This window comes from Oncorhynchus clarkii, chromosome 1 (assembly GCF_045791955.1).
Source record: "Oncorhynchus clarkii lewisi isolate Uvic-CL-2024 chromosome 1, UVic_Ocla_1.0, whole genome shotgun sequence".
NCBI lineage: Eukaryota > Metazoa > Chordata > Actinopteri > Salmoniformes > Salmonidae > Oncorhynchus > Oncorhynchus clarkii.
In genome coordinates this window covers 67,991,931-68,016,223 of record NC_092147.1, presented here as the reverse complement: position 1 = coordinate 68,016,223, position 24,293 = coordinate 67,991,931, and the positions used below count along the sequence as shown (strand labels likewise).

The 24,293-nt window shown below is 43.1% G+C and overlaps 1 protein-coding gene across 20 annotated transcripts in view; it reads right to left on the bottom strand.

Annotated features, from left to right (window-relative positions):
- LOC139411172 (baculoviral IAP repeat containing 6) overlaps positions 1–24,293 on the bottom strand; it is a 158,844-nt gene that overhangs the window by 10,510 nt on the left and 124,041 nt on the right. For all 20 annotated transcript variants that reach the window (XM_071157089.1, XM_071157148.1, XM_071157191.1 and 17 more), the window contains 3 exons: positions 16,407–16,568; positions 15,697–15,774; positions 7,773–7,961 (listed from right to left, as the gene is read on the bottom strand). In XM_071157089.1, the coding sequence (XP_071013190.1) occupies positions 7,773–7,961; positions 15,697–15,774; positions 16,407–16,568 (429 nt within the window). The remainder of the gene's footprint in view (positions 1–7,772; positions 7,962–15,696; positions 15,775–16,406; positions 16,569–24,293) is intronic.

The following is a 24,293-nucleotide window of genomic DNA, read 5'->3' as shown; positions in this document are numbered from 1 at the left end:
CATTCCAGTCGGTGTCTATTCCACAAGTTATCACCGGCTAAGGCTATGACAGTGAAATGCCCATTTACTGATCCATCTCACTGCGCAATCCATGGTCTCTTCAGCCCAACCAGGCAATTTATGAACTTAATCATCACTGTAAAAAAGCATCTAGACATTATATCCCCTTTCTTTAAAACTAGCATTTGTTACTGACTGGCTCAATTCGGTTTTATGTAGCAAAATTTGATATTTACATTGGATAAAAGTAGAGACTCAGAGCTACAAAATTGTATATCATACACTACAGCTAAGGAACAATGGGAAAGTAATTCTGCTTTGAATGTTGATAAACTTGTAACCTCACTTTTGAGAAAATGGCCCCTGTTTTGGTACCTACTGGAGGGCTCTGCCTACACCCATTCAGCATCGCTTTAAGGATTCACACGCGAGGCCAAGTACAAAAAATCTTATCTGGAGAGCCAGAGCGTGCTCAGAGTGCGCACTGTGTGTTCGTAAACTCAAGAGCGTTTTCAGATTGTCCATTCGTACATTTGGAGTGTTCAGAGCACACACACTGGACGCTCTGGCCGAGGAGTAGGGTTGATCTGAGCTTTCTGACCTAAAAACGGCAGTCAAACCCCCAAGCTAACTGGCTAACGTTAGCTAGCTTGCTAGCTACTTCCAAACACAAATTAGAGAACAGCTCTCACTGACCATTTTACTCGCTCTAGCAGGACTGGTTAGGCTGTTTTTATGTTATTCAGAGCTTTGGTGACTAACTGTGTTGCTGGGAACAAATCTAATTAAGCTTTTTTGCCGCCAACGTTTACTGACACTGGCCATATTCAACGGGTGGTAAGCGTTCGTAAATTCGTCAGTTATTCTGCACTCTGGCACACTCAGACAAGAGTGCTCTGATAGAGTAGATAGCCAGAGCGAATTTACCAGCTACGTCTATCGACAGTTGATGCAGTGACATCATGAACATTCTATTGAAATGGTTACTTGTATAGTGGAGTCTTTTTAGACATGTCGCTAGCTACCTTCTGTGTGTTCTCTTTTAGACTCCGTCTGCATATTTGCAATCAAACCCCAGAATCTCCTTAGCTATCATACTCTAATTCCACTTATTTCAAAACGCAGTTGTACTACGTGATATCTTTCAAAAAAGCCACGTTAGAAAGGATTACCTCCGCATACTGACCAGCTCATGTTACAGACAGAAACGTGCTACATGGCAGGCCAATCTGAAATCATCTCTCGGCATGTCCAGCCCACTCATCTCAGCCCCAAAAAATTATAATAATAATTTAAAAAAAATTAATTGAATGTGATTGGTCATACACATATTTAGCAGATGTTATTGCGGGTGTAGCGAAATGCTTGTGTTTCTAGCTCCAACAGCGCAGCAAAATCTAACATATGACAACAATACACACACATCTAAAAAGTAAAATAATGGAATTAAGAAATATATAAATATTAGGAGTGGCATTGACTAAAACACAGTAGAATAGAATACAGTATATACATATGAAATGAGTAAAGCAGTATGTAAACATTAAAGCGACGAGTGTTCCATTATTAAAGTGACCAGTGATTCCAGGTCTATGTATATTAGGCAGGGCAAAATCCTGCAAAGTTGCTAAGGAGCTAAAAGCAGAACTGCCATGCCTGTCAGCGGCATATGTGCCGACAGACATGGCTAGCGGGAAGGTTGCTGTCTTTTTTCTGTGGCTATTTTTTCTGTGGCTAAACTAACTAGGCTTGTAATTTAACAATTTTGTTCATACTTACAGATGGCATACAAGTTTGTTATTAAGGCACATGAAAGTTCACATGTTCCAGAAGGCATTTGTGACAAACATTTTTTTTAATTAAAAAACAAAGTTTAGTTCAAATGGCTCTCCTGTGAACATACGCCTAGTTTCCTGAAACGGGTCACATATCTCTGCTGTTGAAAACCATTTGTATAAACCTTGCTGTGTGTCTCTCCGACATTTACAACATCGTTTCAAAAGTGAAATTTGATCTCCACTTGAACTTGTCAGGCTAAGACAGACATTTCTTCTCAGCCAGACAAAATCAGGAATCCGCACAATTTTATGGATAAATACAAATTTATGTCAAAAGAAAAACAGGTCAAACGAAATGAAATGCAGCTAGTTTGCTGTCTTTCCAGCTTCAGTTTGAAGTGATTGTTTTATTTACTTAAAAAACATTTTTTTTTGCCCTTTTTCTCCCCAATTTCATGGTATCCAATTGTTTTAGTAGCTACTATCTTGTGTCATCGCTACAAGGGACACATGCGTCCTCCGATACACAACCCAACCAAGCCGCACTGCTTCTTAACACAGCGCGCATCCAACCCGGAAGCCAGCCGCACCAATTTCGGAGGAAACACCGTGCACCTGGTTGGCGCGCACTGCGCCCGGCCCGCCACAGGAGTCGCTGGTGCGCGATGAGACAAGGACATCCCTACCGGCCAAGCCCTCCCTAACCCGGACGACACTAGCCCAATTGTGCGTCGCCCCACGGACCTCCCGGTAGCGGCCGGTTACGACAGACCCTGGGCGCGAACCCAGAGTCTCTGATGGCACAGCTGGCGCTACAGTACAGCGCCCTTAACCACTGCGCCACCCGGGAGGCCCCCTGAAGTGATTGTTAGCTGTGTAGTTGTCTAGCTCCTCTGAATGAACAGTGTCCTGGCGAAAGAGCACTTCAGAAAACAGCTTAAAGAAACCCAAATCAAATCAGTTGATTTGTCACGTGCGCCGAATACAACAGGTGTAGTAGACCTTACAGTGAAATGCTTACTTACAGGCTCTAACCAATAGTGCAGAAATAGTATAGAAAAGATAGTAAAGAAATAAAGAAATAAAACAGTAAAAAGACAGTAGCGAGGCTCTAAAAGTGGCAAGGATACATACAGACACCGGTTAGTCAGGATGATTTAGGTAGAATGTACATGTAGATATGGCTAAAGTGACTATGCATATATGATGAACAGAGAGTGGCAGTCGCATAAAAGAGGGGTTGGCGGGTGGTGGGAGGTGGGACACAATGCAGATAGCCCGGTTAGCCAATGTGCGGGAGCACTGGTTGGTCGGCCCAATTGAGGTAGTATGTACATGAATGTAGAGTTAAAGTGACAACGCATATATGATAAACAGAGAGTGGCAGCAGCTATTTTGCTGTTATTCTGCCAGCACTGTTTGACGTGACTAACTTAACTGTACTTGCTTAGCTGGCAAGCAAGGGACACATTTAGAACGAACGACTGACACGGTACCCAAACCGGCTGCGCGCGTGCGCTATCGTGCAGAAATGTATTTCTAAATGTATTTTGCGACGCTCGCGCACGCGAAGTGTCTGGTCTGGTCAGCATTTAAGTCGAGTCCATAGACATGGAACAAAAATACTTCACGACTGGGTCGCGTCTCTCCGAACTGACAGAGTAAAGGAACAGCCAGCTTGGGTAGCAACCCTAGATTTGTATCGGGACTGTTCAGTGGAAGGAGGAAATATTAATAATAAATTCATCAAAATAAAATGTTTTATGAAAAAAGGTCAATCATTATTTGAACATGTTGGTAACACATTGCATAAAAGTCAATGCTCTCGAAGCCGGTGTTTGGAGGATATGTTAGCACGGTTTGACGCTCCAAGACGAACACCGGCTTCTCATTATCACTTAACACTAGAACCGTTAAAGCAGTCATTTTGACTGCTCATGAATAAATAAAATATCACACTGCCATTTCTAAAGTCATGCCCCCCTCCGTCTTTGACTTTTCCTAAATAAGTTTATATAACACAATGCCGTTGTTAGAATCTCAATATGACAAACCGAACTGGAGTTATAACCAATTTTTTGAACGATGTCCCCCGTTGACCCTCCTTTTCCAGATAGTAGGGCCTGCTCCGCGCCTTCTCCTGACAGTGGAATGTGCCGTGCTCAGTTGTTAAATCACCCTGATAATTGCCTCGAAACTGAACCTAAACTAATTTCACACATAGAACAGATGAAATAAATGAAGTCAAATATGAAGGGGGAGAAAGGGTGAGTTGATGAACGAGGGGAAGCGAGCGATGCATAATTATTTAATCACCAATTGTGAATGAAGAACAGGACGGGCCATTCTATTGAATTGGTATATTCAAATTTAAATCTCAAAATGTTATGTACCCGATATCAGTCCACCAAATCCAAGCAGTTTTATCAGTCTACTCTGGCCTACTTAGAGTAGATAGTGAGAGTGTGTGTAATTTACAATGGCAAGAAGACCAAGATGAATGGAAGCACATGCTGTGTTAGCGTTACTGCAAGATCTGAATGAAAACCACAGATGGCGGTGAAGAAATGATTCATGACACCTCTGATGATTAGTCTTCTGATTCTGAGCCTCAGCCTGAATAATCTACACCTCCTAGGCCTAAGTGCAAAAAAGCCAGAATGGTGCACACTGTGCAGGTGCCCACGCCACCACCAAATGAAACGTGAGACAGGAGAGAAGATGGGATGACACCGTTTAGATAGAACAAGCCGATGACAATGCGTCATGCCAATTATCAACACAAAATGTCAACAGAGAGCAGCCCTTACTTCTCAAGCAAACAACATCAGCAATGCACTCACCAGCTTTAGTTGTTTCCAGTACATTCAGAAATTATTCAGACATTCACTTTTTCCACATTGTATTACGTTACAACCTTATTCTAAAAGTGATTACATTTCTTTCCTCAATCTACACACAATATCCCATAATGACAAAGCGAGAACAGGTATGCTGACATGTTTGCAAATGTATTAAAAATAAAAAACCCTTTGCAATGACACTCGAAATTGCGCTCCGATACATCCGGTTTGCATTGATCATTCTTGAGATGTTTCTACAACTTGACTGGAGTCCACTTGTGGTAAATTCAATTGATTGGACATGATTTGGAAAGGCAAACGCCTGTCTATACACTGTATGAGGTCCCACAGTTGACAGTGCATGTCCCCAAGAACACAGAGGCCTCCATCATTCTTAAATGGAAGAAGTTTGGAACCACCAAGACTCTTCCTAGAGCTGGCCGCCCAGCCAAACCGAGCAATCGGGGGACAAGGGCCTTGGTCAGAGTGGGGACCAAAAACCCGATGGTCACTGACAAGAGCTCCATAGTTCCTCTGTGGAGATGGGAGAACCATCCAGAAGGACAACCATTTCTACAGCATTCCACCAATCAGGTTTTCACCGTAGAGTGGCAAGACAGAAGCCACTCTTCAGTAAAAGGTACGACAGCCCGCTTGGAGTTTGCCAAAAGGCACCAGGCCATGTCTAAAGGACTCTCAGACCATGAGAAACAAGATTCTCTGGTCTGACAAAACCAAGATTGAAGTCTTTGGCCAGAATGCCAAGCGTCACGTCTGGAGTAAACCTGGCACATCCCTATGGTGAAGCATGCTGGCAGCATCATGCTGTTGGGACGTTTTTCAGCGGCAGGGGCAGGGAGACTAGTCAAGATCGAGGGAAAGATGAACAGAGCAAAGTATAGCGAGATCCTTGATGAAAACCTGCTCCAGAGCGCTCAGGACTTCAGACTAGGATGAAGGTTCACCTTCCAACAGAACAACGACCCTAAGCACACAGCCAAGACAACGCAGCAACGCTCCCATCCAGCCTGACAGAGATTGAGACGATCTGCAGAGAAGAATGGCAGCAATCACTGCCAAAGGTGCTTTAACAAAGTGCTGAGTCAAGGGTCTGAATACTGTTTTTGCTCATTGTGTGTAGATTGATAAGGAAAAACAAATATTTATTCAATTTCAGAATAAGGCTGTAACGTAACAAAATGTGGAAAAAGTGAAGGGGCCTAAATACTTTCTGAATGCCCTGTATGGACATACTACAGCCTTCAGGGACTATACAGTGGCTAAGGCGCACACAGAGTAAGGAGACACTGCCTGGGATCTGTCTGTTGATGAGCTGGAAGCGTCATTCATACTTTTCTTTGGAGAAAACATGTCACAGGATTGCGTACAGACTCGGGAGAGGCCGAAGGTCGAGAGCCGTGCGTCTTCCGAAACACAACCCAGCCAAGCCGCACTGCTTCTTGACACAATGCCGCTTAACCCGGAAACACCATGCACCTGGCGACCGTGTCCATGTGCATTGCTCCCGGCCCGCCACAGGAGTCGCTAGTGCGCGATGGGAGAAGAACATCATTGCCGGCAAAACCCTCCACTAAACGGGACGACGCTGGGACAATTGTGCGCCGCCCCATTGGTCTCCCGGTCGTGACAGTGCCTGGACTCGAACCAGGATCTCTAGTGGCACAGCAAGCACCTCGGCACCACTCGGAAGGTGAGTATTCTAATGTTACCTTAGATCGTCATTAACACAACCAAATTAGAATTTTTGCAATAGCATATATGAAATTGCACTATTAGAATGTTGCAGGCAAAATGACTGCTCATTAGCTTGAAGGAGGGGTCCTTCAAAGCCCAGCAGTTTTAGTGTCAACTGGCCTTCCTCCCTGTCTCGCTATACAAATGAGAGATAGAGGACATGGCAGTGCTCTCCAAAGGTCCACATCCCTACTCTGTCTCCCCAGTCTGGTCTGCTCACAGGGCTGATCACCATGTCTGACGGCCTAGTAAATAATGTCTGGCTAAAGGAAAACATTGGTCCAGAGGCTCAGGTTGAGGCCCACAGACAGACGTCCTGTCCTCTCTTCTGATTGCAGGTAGAGAGCGACCGGAAAATACATTATTGTTTTGGCAAAGCCAAGATGCTTGGCAGAGCAGCAAGCACCTGGGATCTTAATTTCATTCTGTGTTCTCATCCAGGTCCACATTCCCAGAATCCAATATTTTAAATCGATGTTGGCTGTGTGTGTGCACATGCACACAGGGGCGAACGACAGAGCAAAGCCAATGACAATGCCATTAATAAGAAGTTATTTCTTGCTGTGTCATGAAGCTCCAATGAGATACAATGTGACAGAGGAGAAGAGAAGAGGAACAAGAGAGTGAGTGGAATGTCGGGTGCTGAGTTCTATCTGCTCGCAGTGTGAGTGATTAGACACAGCACATGTTAGAAGCCTAACTAGAGCTGTGTATCTGGCTGTGGTGCCTTAAGTTCCCTCCATCAGACAGCAGCACCTACACAGGGGCCACGTATGTGGTGCTGACACAAGCCTCCCCTGCCTGGAGGAAATCATTAGAAACACCTCTTCTACCACCTTCCAATCTCCCTCTGCTTCACTTTCTTTCCCTCTACCCTCTCTTCATCTTCCCCTCCCCCATCCTCTCCCTCGCTCCACCTCTCTAGGCCGAGTTGGTGACTGACTGCATCTACTGCGCTATCAGCCTGCGCAGCCGGTGTCAAGGACAGGAGGAAATCAAATACGGGGCCGATATTATCTACCTTGGAATTAATCAACATTGAATTTATTATCTGCCACTGTTGTAATAAAGGACAGTGAAGGACTTTGGGCCTGTATCAGACCGTTTTTATTAAGCAGAGGCTGGTAGCTACTGTAATAAAGGAGCATGCTGAGTGTTATGGTAATCCATGACAGAGAATGCTACTACAATAGAATTTAGGCATTATTATACACTGACGTGGGTCTGGTTGAGATGTCAGGAAAGGTGAGGGTTAACAGTAACAGGAAGAAGGCTCCGGGTTATGTAATACTCTTACCCCTTTCAAAGAGTATGCAGGGTAACCTAACTATGTTTGAAAGGGTGAGGTACTGCAGGATAGCCTGATAGCAGGGCGGGGGGGGGGGGGGGGGCTCACCTCTTTGAAGCAAGGCGAGGCATTGCGCATCTGCTCAAGCATGGCCCACTTGACGGAGGCCTGCCGGATGTTTCCGTCATACTCGCGGGAGCTCTGTGTGCCGCTGGGGGTTCCGCGTGAACGCTCGTAACCCGGCTCGTTGAAGTAGGGCTCCGACACCAGGATCAGAGACTGCACTGATACCAGCACCTGGAGGAGAGAGAGGGACAGAGCGAGAGAAAGAATTGAAATTGAGAGAGAAAGAAAGCGACAAAGAGAGCGACAAAGAGAGCGACAAAGAGAGATTAATGTATTTGATCATTAGGAAATACACATATAGCCAGAACTTGTTGGGAGGTTACTGAAGAGGGTGTGGGGAGAGCCGAAGGGGGAGCAAGAGATACAAGATAAAGAGGAGACAGAAGCAGTGGGAGAGGTGTGAACATTGCAAAGCCTACAATGAGCATCACAGCAAAAAGCATGGGGGTCACTTTACAGACAGCCTTCACGGTATGTTGCCTGTAAAATAAATCAGGAACTGTTTTTTAGAACCCAATTCATTCAGTCTTTTTACCACATCCTTGCCGGGATGAGCTTTCTATATCTCCCGTGCACAACAGCACGTTTTGGAGTGGGACTAGATGTGGGCTGATGTGTCTGGACGTCTATTTTATTCAATCCATTGACTGTAGAACATCACAAAGACATCAATTATTAATTTGTAATAGGCAGGTCCTAAGAAACATAAGATAAAATAATAAAAATGCATTTTAAAATTAATAGAATGGCATATAGTTGAATTGTGTTACTGGTCTGTGCAGCCTACAGGCAACATGTCTGCACCACGCACATGAAATCAATAGGCCTAGAATATTTTGTGAAATAAACCGACAACATATTTTATAGTTGGCTAAGAAAACACAAATACAAATAATATTTTCCCCACACAACTTGCGGCACGGCAACCTGTGGAACCGTTGTCATAAAAGCAATATTTTTGAAACTGAGCCCAAGGCAAGACCATTATTTTTTGATTCATGTTTCATCGCTTTCCTATCCCCCCTCTGCTTTGTTAGGGAGCAGGCGTAGGGTCTTACATTGAGAGTATCTTCATCATGATACCGATAAAATAATAGCAATGTATATTTTCAAAAGCATGTGAGTGTCGTGTTCATATTTCACAACCTCTGCGGGCTTTTGGAGTTGCCTACACACGATCAAGCAAAAATAATAGAACTACACCGGATAGAAAAATGTATAGATACTTATTTGCCCATATACAGAAGGAAATCACTTTGATTAATTAAGACTGTAGGCCTACGGTACTAAGCGACTGAAGAACAAAATCATCCATTTGTTAAGCTACATAACATGCTGGCTGACACAATGTTCTGATCAGCATTAATCAATGTGCCAACTAGACAAGATGATCATGAGCAGCACTCACCTCAGCTAATTTTCCACAGCCTAATTGTATTCTTTTTTTTTTTTTTACCCCTTTTTCTCCCCAATTTCGTGGTATTCAATTGTTGTAGTAGCTACTATCTTGTCTCACCGTGCACCTGGCAACCTTGGCTAGCGCGCACTGCGCCTGGCCCGCTACAGGAGTCGCTGGTGCGCGATGAGACAAGGACATCCCTACCGACCAAGCCCTCCCTAACCCGGACGACGCTAGGCCAATTGTGCGTCGCCCCACGGACCTCCCGGTCGCGGCCGGTTACGACAGAGCCTGGGCGCGAACCCAGGGACTCTGATGGCACAGCTGGCGCTGCAGTACAGCGCCCTTAACCACTGCGCCACCCGGGAGGCCCTCTAATTGTATTCTAACCAATATCCAAATGGAGACTCAGTTTAAAAGAAAACTCGGACATTCATTGATTTATCAAGACGAGTCCCCACACGTGTCTGAAATTGACCACAGTGCTGGTAGGATATTGCTTCAAATGTATTATAACAATTGGATGACTGGGAGTTTTAGTTAGTAACAACTTGATGCCTCATTCGGCAAGCGGTACCAATGCACCAAGTCTGGAACCAACAGGACCCTGAACAGCTTCCACCCCCATATTGAATTCAGGCTGTAACAACAAAATGTTGAATAAGTCAAGCGGTATGAATTAGAGGTCAACCGATTATGATTTTTCAATGCCGATACCGATTGGAGGACCAAAAAAAGCCGACACTGATTAATCTGACGATTTGTATATGTATATTTATAATAATGACAATTACAACAATACTGAATGAACACTTATATTTCAACTTAATATAATACATAAAATCTATTTAGTCTCAAATAAATAATGAAACATGTACAATTTGGATTAAATACAAAAAAACGTAGTTACTATAGGAATAGTGAAGCGTTGACTATTTCACTCTGTACCATTTGTATTTCATAGACCTTTGACTATTGGCTGTTCTTATAGGCACTTTAGTATTGCCAGCCTAATCTCTTGAGTTGATAGTCTTGAAGTCATAAACAGCGCTGTGCTTAAAGAATTGCTAAGAGCTCCTGGCAAACGTAGTCAAGTGCCGTTTGAATGAATGCTTACGAGCCTGCTGCTGCCTACCACTGCTCAGTCAGACTGCTCTATCACATATCAAATCATAGACTTAATTATAACATAATAACACACAGAAATACAAGCCTTAGGTCATTAATATGGTCAAATCCATAAACTATCATTTCTAAAAACAAAACTTATTTTATTGAACGGGTGGCAACCCTAAGTCAAAAATATTTCTGTTACATTGCACAACCTTCAATCTTATGTCATAATTATGTAAAATGATGGTAAATTAGTTCACAACGAGCCAGGCGGCCCAAAGTGTTGCATATACCCTGACTCTGCTTGCACTGAACGCAAGAGAAGTGACAATTTCCCTAGTTAATATTGCCTGCTAGCATGAATCTCTTAACGAAATAAGCAGGTTTAAAAAAAAAAAATACTTCTGTGAATTGATTTTAAGAAAGGCATTGATGTTTATGGTTAGGTACATTTGTGCAACGATTGTGCTTTTTTTGGCAGTTCGCTTTTGTTAAATCATCCCCCGCTTGGCGAAGTTGAAGCAGGCTGTGTTTCGATGATAAATATATGCACGTTGGTTATATGCAGCGCAGGACAAGCTAGTTAACCTAGTAATATCATCAACCATGTGTACTGATGATGTGAAGATTGATTGTTTTTTATAAGATAAATGTAAATGCTAGCTAGCAACTTACCATGGCTCCTTGCAACCTACTAGGTCCTTTTGACGCTGCACTCGCGTATAAGGTGGTTAAGCCTGCCATGCAGTTTCCTCGTGGACTGCAATGTAATCGGCGGCCAAAAATGCCAATTACCGAATGTTATGAAAACAGCCCTAATTAAATCGGCTATGCTGATTAATCGGTCGACCTCTAGTATGAATACTTCCTGAAGGCACTGTATATAGCCATGTTATTTTTTACTCGTTATTCACTGTGTATTTATTTATTGTGTCACTATTACCATTCAGCTCATTTTTAACTCTGCATTGTTGGAAAATTACCCAACATGTCACGGTTAGTCTTCACCTGCTGTCTGCGAAGCATGTGACAAATAGCATGTGACAAATAGCATTTAATTTAATTTATTCCCACAGTAATTCTTTATGGATCTATCCACTTGTGGTTAAGAAAAACAATGCATGTGGTGGGCTATGCGAAGAGCTGGGTGAAGAGACATGCCGTGTAAAGTTAAGAACTGCCAGGGGGATAGTAGTAATGGGCGCTGCTTAGCAACCATCAAAAGGTATGGAGTGTAGTGCGTGCCAATGCCGCCTCCGCATTAAGGCCAGATTTCATACTAAGCCATAGGCAGAACTTCACCACAATCAACACTACGTATGTTTGCGGGAAATAAAAGCTTAAACTTTGATACCGGAAACACCTTTCAAATGAAATGCAGCTAGTATGCTGTCTTTCCAGCTTCAGTTTGAAGTGATTGTTCGCTGTGTAGTTGTCTAGCTCCTCTGAATTGAGTGTTCTGACGAAAGAGCACATTTAGAAAACAGCTTAAAGAAACCCAAATCAAAGTTTGTCACGTGCGCCAAATACAACAGGTAGACCTTACAGTGAAATGCTTACTTACAGGCTCTAACCAACAGTGCAAATAAGGTATTAGGTGAACAATAGGTAAGTAAAGAAATAAAATCAACAGTAAAAAGACAGTGAAAAATAACAGTAGCGAGGCTATATACAGGCACCGGTTAGTCGGGCTGATTGAGGTAGTATGAACATGTAGACATGGTTAATGTGACTAAGCATATATGATGAGTAGCAGAGTAGCAGTAGCGTAAAAGAGGGGTTGGCAGGTGGTGGGAGGCGGGACACAATGCAATTCAGATATAAAGAAAAGGCGGAAAAGACTTGGCGGGATACTAAAGTTGACGGAAAAATGTTTGAAAGGTATTTAAGAGAGCGTCAAGACAAAAGCATAATTTTTCACTCTGTAAAAAAAAGAAATCCTTCAATATATCTTTGTAACGATTCAATTAATGCCCCGGGTCGTCTCAAGGAGACTGGGTAAACGGCTCTCTCCATCACTCTGCCCAGTATATATTACCCACAGAGCCACTCTGTCTGGGCGGCTGCCTTCCCGTCTGCCAGCCCAAGCTGGACAACACAAAAGGTGCTCCAACCATTGGGCCTTGACGGTCAAATAGATGTCAGCCTAACAACAGATGATGATTACCTCAATCCTTACCTCAACCATTAGTGAGGATGAAGACAGATACTGGATGAGTGCCAAGGGCCAACGTCTACCAACTCTGACCCTGGCGACCTTTTCCTTTCAACTCCCTGAACTCTCCCACCTGTGCCCTCCACAACCTGCTCACCGGATCTAGATGTCGGCTGATTTTGACTTGATTCCACCACTCCCCCATTCAGCCTCCTAATTCCATTATCGATCTGGCAGACACTAACTACAATGATAATCAATGGAGACGTCTCTATCTCGATTTCGAACTCTCCAATCCTGCAAATTAGAGAATTTTAAAAAAGGGAGCCATTTCCAAGGACTCGCTTTGACTTGTTCCTGAATCAATACATACAGAAAAATGACTCTCCCGTATGCACAGTGGATGACATGTTTGATGGATGGACTCGCAAGGACAAACTTCTGGCCACAATGCCTTCAGACACCAGGGATATGGCTTGACCGATACCATATTCAATATACAGTATAGTATACTACTTAAGACTAGCATGTGACCCCATTTCATATATAGTGCACTACTCAGGTCAAAAGTAGTGCACTAAATAGGGAGCCATTTGAGATTTGCATCAAGGCCTCTACCAGTACAACACAAACAGAGTTGAGACTGGCTGTCAATGACAAATGCAGGTGTTAATATCCCTAAACAGCTCATCTCAAAGTGGTGGGTGTCAAGAGGGGATTGCCTATTTGGATAGGGCTAGAAAAATGGGGATAGAAAAATTAAAAGCATATGCAGAACCATGGTAGAAATGAAAAGGGAACCTTTTGAAAATGATGGGAAAATTATTATAATAAAAGGTGAAACTAAATATAATCTGACAAGACTGAATCCAAACATTACACTGTTGATTTTATGTGCATTTTACATTTACTGTACTTTTTGCAGCATTTGTTGTTTAACTGAATAAAAATAAAATAATAATAATAAAAATAAAAACTCTGGACACATTCAGTAACTTCAGAATATTCATGGGAAATTTGGGGTAGGTGCAAAAAATGACAAGGGTTTGATTGAGAGGTATAACGGGTGTCTCCAATTGGCCACACACCTCCCCAAAGTGTGCACAGTTCCTACGTAATTTCAATGTACTTTTATGACTCTTCAACCATAAGGTACTATTCTATGATCTCTCCTATCTGTGCTGTTGAGGAACTACAGCAAGCAGAGTTGTAGTTGTTTTGTATGTAACACATCCCTGCAATCACAATTCCTGTTGTTTACGCATTTCAAAAATGCATAAACAATACTGGTGAGAACTGGAACACGCTGTCGTACACTTCGATCCAGAGCATCCTAAACATGATCAATGGGTGACATGTCTGGTGAGTATGCAGGCCATGGAAAAACTGGGAGATTTTCAGCTTCCAGGAATTGTGTTCAGATCCTTGCGACATGGGGCTATGTATTATGCTGAAACATGAGGTGATGGAAGCGTACGAATGGCACAAATTTGACATCAGCAAACTTCTTGCCCCACATGACACCATACACGCTGTCAGCCATCTGCCCCGGTACAGTTGAAAACGGGAAAAGCACACTTCTCCAGCGTGCCAGTGGCCATCGAAGGTGAGCATTTGCCCACTGAAGTAGGTTACGACACCGAACTGCAGTCAGGTCAAGACCCTGGTGAGGACGGCGAGGAAGCAGATGATTTTCCCTGAGAGAGTTTGACAGTTTGTACAGAAATTCTTTGGTTGTGCAAACCCACAGCTGTCTGTGTGGTTGGTCTCAGACGATCCCGTCGGTGAAGAAGCCGGATGTGGAGGTCCTTGGCTGGCGTGGTTACACATGGTCTGCGTTTGGACATACTGACACATTTTCGAAAACGATGTTATGGTAGTGAAATTAACATTCAATCCTCTGGCAACAGCTATGGTGGACATTCCTGCAGTCAGCATGCCAAATGCATAGTCCCTCAAAACTTGAGACATCAGTGGCATTGTGTTGTGTGACAAAACAGCACATTTTAGGGTGGCCTTTTATTGTCCCCAGCACAGGGCACAAATGTGTGATGAGCGTGCTGTTTAATCAGCTTCTTGATATGCCACACCTGTCAGGTGGATGGATTATCTTGGCAAAGGAGAAATGCTCACCAACAGGGATGTAAACAAATTTGTGCACAAAATTTGAGCAACAATCTTTGTGCGTATGGAACATTTCAGCTCATGAAAACATGGACCCAACACTTTACATGTTGCGTTTATATTTTTGTTCAGTATAAGTTATAAAATACAATCTTAGTGTTACAATTTTGGTATGCATAGAACAGTCACGAGTGCATTCAGATGAGTGTTCTCCGACAAATTTCTTCACCATACGACAAACATAGGCTCATTCTGTTCAGAAAAACCCAGGCTATGACCGACAGCATGTCATCTTGTAAATCTTCATCAAGCATTGTGATCATAAACACCGACACTATATTACATGAGCTTTATGATATGGAAATTTGAAGTGCACATTTGGACTCAAGTGTTTGGCTTGCTTGTATGACATCAAAGCAGTATTTATTATAATCCTCAATGTCTCATCTTTCAAATTACCTTGAATTCTTCATTAACAGCGTTTCCCTCACTCAGACAACAAAACTATTTGCAAAAGTTGCCCAATTAGTGGGAGGGATAGGGGCAACTTCTTGTCTTGCGCGTTGCTCAAGTTCAGAACCGCTGTCAGTCTAAACCAGGGTTATTCAATTCTTACCCTATGAGATCCAGAGCCTGATGGTTCTGCTCTACCTGATAATTAATTGCACCCGCCTGGTGTCCAAGGTCCAAATCAGTCCCTGATTAGAGGGGGGAAATGAAAAAAACGCAGTGGAACTGGCTTTGCGGTCCAGAGTTGAGTTTGAGGGGTCTAAACCAATACTGTGCTGTGAAGCAGAGACCTTGAGCTCTGGCGTCATGTATAGCATGCTACTGTACAGCCACTGCATTCCAAGTTAGGCGATTATAGTGTCCAAATCTTTCAACACACAACATAAACCATATTAACGGGTTTATAGTACTGAGGATCCTTCATTGCATCTGTCAAAACAGCTACCTATTGACACACCCCCTGTTGTCAAATAGAGACAGGCTGATGATCAACCATCCCCAATGACATATGAGATTGGCGCTGGTTTTCACAGCAAAAATAAATAAATAAATAACTGACCCATGAAAGGGTGGTGGTGGTATAGTCCAGCGGATTTCTGTCTCACCTGTAAAAAGCTAGAGGTCTGAGGGTTCCATTTCTCCTCCGGTCTCCCGTGCCAGGTGTTGAGAATACTTAAACACACCTGGAGAAGACAGAACAGATCAACAACTAAAGTTAACAGAATGATCAGTGTTAGGTAAACATCCACAGGCCCTCCTACCCAGCCATCCCTCTTTCCTTCCTTCCTTCCCTCCCTCCATCCATTGTTGAGCAGAGGGAGAGCTGAGGCCATTTTCCCTGGCCTCCCCACCAGTGGTATCTCTGCTGTAGAAAGCCCACAGTAATTCTTATAGCAGCTGTCTCCTTCCATTATGAAAATAGATGTTCCCCGTCAAAGCCTTCCTAATGAGGAGGAGCAGATGTGGCAGGCTCCAGCACCTTTACTGCTTTTCACCAGGGGAAGAGAGAGACACCAGAAATAAACTAGTCTTGAGGAAAGGCTACTCAAGTCAAGCCTCCTCTCTCTCCTCCACTCCAAGCTATGAGAGTTAACAGGTTGATGGTACCACAGAGGGATCACTCTGGGCAGACTGGTGATGATATAGATTCAAATTCAACATATTTTTTTTTGTGGAAAGCCAAAATATGAAGGGATTGGAAAATGTTACACTAAAATGTACCACAGACCCAATATTTACCCTTTTGATTAAAAGCTAGGCAGTTGACCCAACTCCTCACCAACCCCTTAACCCCGAGTAAGTATATGGGACTCACCTTTCCGTCATTGTAGAGGTTTGGGTTAAAGCGCACGCTGTGTCCACCAGTGGTCTCTAGGTTGACCAGGGGCGGGGAATTGGGGTAGTCCTGGGGGAAGTACACGTCAAACTCAAAGCAGCCGTTAGCGTACGGTGTGTCCGCCGGGCCCGTGATGAGAACCTGCAGCACACAGACCACAAGGGGTTAATTAATGACCAGGGCTGTTGTGACCGTATTAACGCCACACCGGCAGTCACGAGTCATGAAGGCAGTCAATTCCACGTGACATTTTAGCCACGGTAATTCATCTTCTCCAAGCTCTGATGCTGCTGCAGGTCATTAGTAGCCTACCAAATTTGCTAACTGCCTGGTACTCAGCACTGTATTGCCCCTCTAAATCACACCAAATGTAATCGAAAATCTAACCAAACACTTAATGAGAGCCCATGAGCTCATGTTGCACAACATTTCTATAGGCTATGCAATTGCGTGAGAACACAGATGCCCTCTATTAAAAAGAAGAGGATCCCATAAGCTTTCTATAGGCTCGGCCAACTATATTCATTGATCAATTTTCCTTATATTAAGCACATTGCTGCTCTTTACAACAGGAGTATAGCCTAACCTGGCAGATAGGAAAATAAACCACCATTCACTATTTACAGTTTAAGTCAGAAGTTTACATACACCGTAGCCAAATACATTTAAACTCAGTTTTTCACAATTCCTGACATTTAATCCTAGTAAAAATTCCCTGTCTTAGGTCAGTTGGGATCACCACTTCATTTTAAGAATGTGAAATGTCAGAATAATAGTAGAGAGAATTATTTATTTCAGCTTTTATTTCTTTCATCACATTCCCAGTGGGTCAGAAGTTTACATATACTCAATTAGTATTTGGTAGCATTGCCTTTAAATTGTTTAACTTGGGTCAAACGTTTAGGGTAGACTTACACAAGCTTCCCACAATAATTTGGGTGAATTTTGGCCCATTCCTCCTGGCAGAGCAGGTGTGACTGAGTCAGGTTTGTAGGCCTCCTTACTCGCACACGCTTTTTCAGCTCTGCCCACACATTTTCTAGAGGATTGAGGTCAGGGCTTTGTGATGGCCTCTCCAATACCTTGACTTTGTTGTCCTTTAGCCATTTTGCCACAACTTTGGAAGTATGCTTGGGGTCATTGTCCATTTGGAAGAACCATTTGCGACCAAGCTTTAACTTCCTGACTGATGTCTTGAGATGTTGCTTCAATATATCCGCATAATTTTCCTGCCTCATGATGCCATCTATTTTGTGAAGTGCACCAGTCCCTCCTGCAGCAAAGCATCCCCACAACATGATGCCACCCCCGTGCATCACGGTTGGGATGGTGTTCTTCGGCTTGCAAGCCTCCCCCTTTTTTCCTCCAAACATAACGATGGTCATTATGGCCAAACAGTTATATTTTTGTTTCATCAGACCAGAGGACATTTCTCCAAATAGTTCGATCTTTGTCCACATGTGCAGTTGCAAACTGTAGTCTGGCTTTTTTTAATAGCAGTTTTGGAACAGTGGCTTCTTTCTTGCTGAGAGGCCTTTCAGGTTGTTTCGATATAGGACTCGTTTTACTGTGGATATCGATACTTTTGTACCCATTTCCTCCAGCATCTTCACAAGGTCCTTTGCTGCTGTTCTGGGATTGAGTTGCACTTTTCGCACCAAAGTACATTCATCTCTAGGAGACAGAACGCGTCTCCTTCCTGAGAGGTATGAGGGCTGCGTGGTCCCACGGTGTTTATACTTGCGTACTATTGTTTGTACAGATGATCGTGGTACCTTCAGCCATTTAGAAATTGCTCCCAAGGATGAATAAGACTTGTCTACAATTTTTTTTCTGAGGTCTTGGATGGTTTCTTTTGATTTCCCCATGATGTCAAGCAAAGAGGCACTGAGTATGAAGGTAGGCCTTGAAATACATCCACACGTACACCTCCAATTGAGTCAAATGATGTCAATTAGCCTATCAGAAGCTTCTAAAGCCATGACATCATTTTCTGGAATTTTCCAAGCTGTTTGAAGGCACAGTCAACTTAGTATATGTAAACTTCTGACCCATTGGAATTGAGATTCAGTTAATTATAAGTGAAATAATCTGTCTGTAAACAATTGTTGGAAAAATTACTTGTGTCATGCACAAAGTAGATGTCCTAACCGACTTGCCAAAACTATAGTTTGTTAACAAGAAATTTGTGGAGTGGTTGAAAAACGAGTTTTAATGACTCCAACCTAAGTATATGTAAACTTCCGACTTCAACTGTAAGTGTAATTTTTAAATGTATTTTTTGCCGTTGCCCCGGTTTCTAAATCAAAACAAATTTCACACATATATTATTTTGTATATGTAAAGGCAAGATTAAATAAAGAATAGTCTGATGGGTCACAATATTAGACTATCACTTGTGAATGATGCCCAGCATCAGAAACTGCCTTGTTTTTTGCGACTTTTTCTAAATCATAGTTGCACACCTCATGTAGCCTAGCCCATAGGCCCATGGGGTGTAGAGCGTATCTAGCATACATAAGCAGCGCGTGAGTTTAAAGTTTCGGGAAGTTAATTTTCACCATAAAAATGCACCTTAATAATAAAAGCATTACATGGATAATTGCATTTGCGGTAAATTTTGATAATGGTGCTAGCATGTGCACATTGTGGCGCTTATGTGAAGAAATAGCCTACTAGTTTATCAACATTTTAAGCTAAACGTTCTTATCTGTTGCGTCAGACATATTGCGTAAAAAAGTTTCAAGAGCTCAATTGGCATCTTCATTAAATAGTACCAGCAAAACACCAGTCTCAACATCAACAGTGAAGAGGCAACTTCGGGATGCTGGCCTTCTAGGCAGAGTTGTAGACAAAAAGCCATATCTCAGACTGGTCAATAAAAAGAAAAGATTAAGATGGACAGAGGAACTCTGCCTAGAAGGCTAGCATTCCGGAGTTACCTCTTCACTGTTGATGTTGAGCCTGGTGTTTTGCGGGTACTATTTAATGAAGCTGCCAGTTGAGGACTTGTGAGGCATCTTTTTCTCAAACTAGACACTAATCTACTTGTCCTCTTGCTCAGTTGTGTACCGGTGCCTCCCACTCCTCTTTCTATTCTGGTTAGAGCCAGTTTTCGCTGTTCTGTGAAGGGAGTAGTACACAGCATTGTACGAGATGTACAACGCTGTACGAGATGTACAATTTCTCGCAAGGAACAGCCTTAATTTCTCAGAACAAGAATAGCCTGACGAGTTTCAGAAGAAAGTTATTTGTTTCTGGCCATTTTGAGCTTGTAATCGAACCCACTGATGCTCCAGATACTAAACTAGTCTAAAAAAAGGCCAGTTTTATTGCTTCTTTAATCTGAACAGTTTTCAGCTGTGCTAACATAATCGCAAAAGGGTTTTCTAATGATCAATTAGCCTTTTAAAATGATAAACTTGGATTAGCTAACACAACGTGCCATTGGAACACAGGAGTGATGGTTGCTGATAATGTGCCTCTGTACGCCTACGTAGATAATCCATTTATTTATTTATTATTATTATTATTATTTTTAAATCTGCCGTTTCCAGCTACAATAGTCAATTACAACATTAATAATGTCTATAACTGTATTTCTGATCAATTTGATGCTATTTTAAAATGGACCAAAACATTTGCTTTTCTTTCAAAACAAGAACATTTCTACGTGACCCCAAACTTTTGAACGGTAGTGTATTTGCTTGACAATCACTGGCTGACAAAATTTTGTGACCGCAACAGCACTATTAATGACAATTCACGACTATAACATTTTTCTTCAACCACACACCCATTACCACTAGAGGTAACAAAATGATAGTATTTTTCCTGACGAATAGCTCATGGCTATTATAGAAATCCAATAAAAAAATTGATACTGTAGGGAAGCGTTAGCTAGCCCTAGTCGGCCTTATCTACACCAAAACCAGCTTGTTCTCCATCTTTTTAAATAGTGAGCCAACATGTTTTAAGCACTTATTTCCCTGACTGACTAAATTCCTTTTTCTTATGGTCTCTCATCTCTCTGCAGCGGACATAGTGAGCAATATGTTTGGAACATCAAATAACAATATTGAATTGCACTACATATAGAATTGTGAGAATCGCAATACATATCGTATCGGCACCCAAGTGTCATGATATTGTATCCTGAGGTCCCTCGCAATTCTCTAGCCCTATACACAACCTTGGGAAGATCATCAATATGATCAAATAGGAAATAGTAAAGGGATCTTGGTAATTCTGCAGGAATACCCTTGTGCTTTCAGTGAACGGGAACTAAAGAGCCTTCGTCTGAATCAGAGGCTCTGTCTGATCGATGCAGGGGAAAACCTATGTGAGGAGGAAGCCCGCTCCTCCTCCCCTTGCTCTGTTCTCTGCTCAAACGCACTGATGAGAGGGGACCTTCGACAGAGCAGCGGGTTATTACAGAGTCACAGGTATTCAGGCTCAAGGATGGCGTGCCCGAATGGGGGGCTGTGATTTTCCACATTAGCTGCTCGCAGGAGGCCCTGACAGCGGAGGGCTAATCTGATCTGAAACCCACTGCACCGAGACCTTGTTTCAAGTGCATTTGGCTCTACCTTTTAAAAACAAAACCCCCAGGATTCAGAGTTTCTATGGGGGCCAGGCTCAGAGAGACATGGTATCTAGACCAGGGAGGAAGTAGGGATCCTGAAGAGAGGCCTGTGTTTTGCAACAACAAACAAGGTGTCTTTGAGTGAAATGTCAGGCAGGCTAGCTTTCCCAGTGGCTGTTTTGAGATGAAGAGGTGAATGGAGAGGGGAGGAGGGGGTAGAGCTGGCGACGCTGCCAGGCTGAGTGCTGCAGAGAGCGGCAAGCTGATGGAGGAGGAGAGGGGTAGAGGCCGAGAGAAGCAGGCAGCGTGCATTTAGAAAAGCAACAACAACAAAAAACAAAACAAAAATCACTGGTGCAGGGGAAACATTTGCTTTTCTTTCAAAACAAGAACATTTCTACGTGACCCCAAACTTTTGAACGGTAGTGTATTTGCTTGACAATCACTGGCTGACAAAATTTTGTGACCGCAACAGCACTATTAATGACAATTCACGACTATAACATTTTTCTTCAACCACACACCCATTACCACTAGAGGTAACAAAATGATAGTATTTTTCCTGACGAATAGCTCATGGCTATTATAGAAATCCAATAAAAAAATTGATACTGTAGCGAAGCGTTAGCTAGCCCTAGTCGGCCTTATCTACACCAAAACCAGCTTGTTCTCCATCTTTTTAAATAGTGAGCCAACATGTTTTAAGCACTTATTTCCCTGACTGACTAAATTCCTTTTTCTTATGGTCTCTCATCTCTCTGCAGCGGACATAGTGAGCAATATGTTTGGAACATCAAATAACAATATTGAATTGCACTACATATAGAATTGTGAGAATCGCAATACATATCGTATCGGCACCCAAGTGTCATGATATTGTATCCTGAGGTCCCTCGCAATTCTCTAGCCCTATACACAACCTTGGGAAGATCATCAATATGATCAAATAGGAAATAGTAAAGGGATCTTGGTAATTCTGCAGGAATACCCTTGTGCTTTCAGTGAACGGGAACTAAAGAGCCTTCGTCTGAATCAGAGGCTCTGTCTGATCGATGCAGGGGAAAACCTATGTGAGGAGGAAGCCCGCTCCTCCTCCCCTTGCTCTGTTCTCTGCTCAAACGCACTGATGAGAGGGGACCTTCGACAGAGCAGCGGGTTATTACAGAGTCACAGGTATTCAGGCTCAAGGATGGCGTGCCCGAATGGGGGGCTGTGATTTTCCACATTAGCTGCTCGCAGGAGGCCCTGACAGCGGAGGGCTAATCTGATCTGAAACCCACTGCACCGAGACCTTGTTTCAAGTGCATTTGGCTCTACCTTTTAAAAACAAAACCCCCAGGATTCAGAGTTTCTATGGGGGCCAGGCTCAGAGAGACATGGTATCTAGACCAGGGAGGAAGTAGGGATCCTGAAGAGAGGCCTGTGTTTTGCAACAACAAACAAGGTGTCTTTGAGTGAAATGTCAGGCAGGCTAGCTTTCCCAGTGGCTGTTTTGAGATGAAGAGGTGAATGGAGAGGGGAGGAGGGGGTAGAGCTGGCGACGCTGCCAGGCTGAGTGCTGCAGAGAGCGGCAAGCTGATGGAGGAGGAGAGGGGTAGAGGCCGAGAGAAGCAGGCAGCGTGCATTTAGAAAAGCAACAACAACAAAAAACAAAACAAAAATCACTGGTGCAGGGGAGTGAGGTAGAAACAAGGCGTGTTTTTAACAAGGTGCGAGAAGACAAGTAACGGTTAAGAGGATGTGGACGAGCTGTAGGTAGGTAGTGTGTGTATGTATGTGTATGAGGGAGCATGTGTGTTTGAGAGTGCCTGACCCGTCTTAGCAGCGTCAGCAGCGTCAGAGTAGCAATATCAAGGGTTGTCATGCCGAGCGGCACTCCGGCGGTGCGTATATTGTCATGTGAACATTCAGACCCAACATTTTAGTGCACTTCCCAGAGAAGGGGAAATCTGGAGGGAGTAGCTATTAATGTCTATTAAGATAGCCTGACGCTATCGCACCTGGTGAAAAAATGATAATGCACAGTCTATAGCGATAGGACAGGGGAAACCTGAAATGAGGGGGCAATATGCCAGTTGAGTCCCTAGACATCCACCGGTCTGTCAACTTGTGGCCTTTTCTCATTGTGCTACTAAGGAAATAGTTTGTAGTGTTCTTTGCAGAACCTTAACAGATGAGGGTTTTGACATTTACGAATGAGACTGCCATTAAATCAGAAAATGGGTCAAGGCCATTTATTAAATGTCATTGGAAAATGAGTAAGACTTTCTGTGACAGCCGTTGCTGAATGACCACTGGAATGCGAAAGCATAGGCTATCAACACCATATGCAGAGTCCCAAGATACCAAGCCCGTTTCCCCAAGTCATGCGGGTTTAATGCCCCAAGCAGCATCCATTTGACTGGAACAGTACTGTAACACCCTGTTCACTTTAACAAGCATCTCAATTGGAAAGCATTCAAATCGTCACCTGGCCATTCCCTGAGGCCATCTCTGTATCAGACAGACTGGGTCTCTAGTAAAGCACTTTCACATAAAGTGCCGTGAAAAAGTATTTGCCCGCTTTCAGATTCTCGATTTTTGACAATGAATGTTATCAGATCTTCAACCAAAACCTATTATATTATTAGATAAAGGCAACCTGTGTGAACAAATAACAAAAATGTAATCATTCTTTCATTTATTTAAAAGGCAATGTTATGCAACACCCAATGCCCCTGTGTGAAAAAGTAATTGCCCTCTTTCACTCAATAACTGGTTGTGCCACCTTTGGCTGGCTGTAACCGAATACTTCCTGTAGTTGTTGATCTGTCTCACATCGCTGGAGGAATTTTTGCCAATTCTTCCATGCAGAACTTCTTTAACTCAGCGACATTCTTGGTTTTTCGAACATGAACTGCTCGTTTCAGGTCCAGCCACAACACCTCAAATCAGGTTTACATCTGGACTTTGACTAGGCCATTCCAAAACTTCAAATTTCTTGCTTTTCAGCCATTCTGATGTAGACTTGCTTATATGTTTTGGATCATTGTCTTGCTGCATGACCCAGCTGCACTTCAGCTTCAGCTCACAGACAGATGGCCTGACATTCTCCTGTATAATTCTGATACAGAGCGCAATTCATGGTTCCTTCTATAATGGCAAGTTATCCAGGTCCTGAGGCAGCAAAGCATCTCCAAACCATCACACTACCACCACCATGCTTGACCGTTGGTATGAGGTTCTTACTATGGAATACAGTATTTGGGTTTCACCAGACGTAACAGGACGCATGTCTTCCA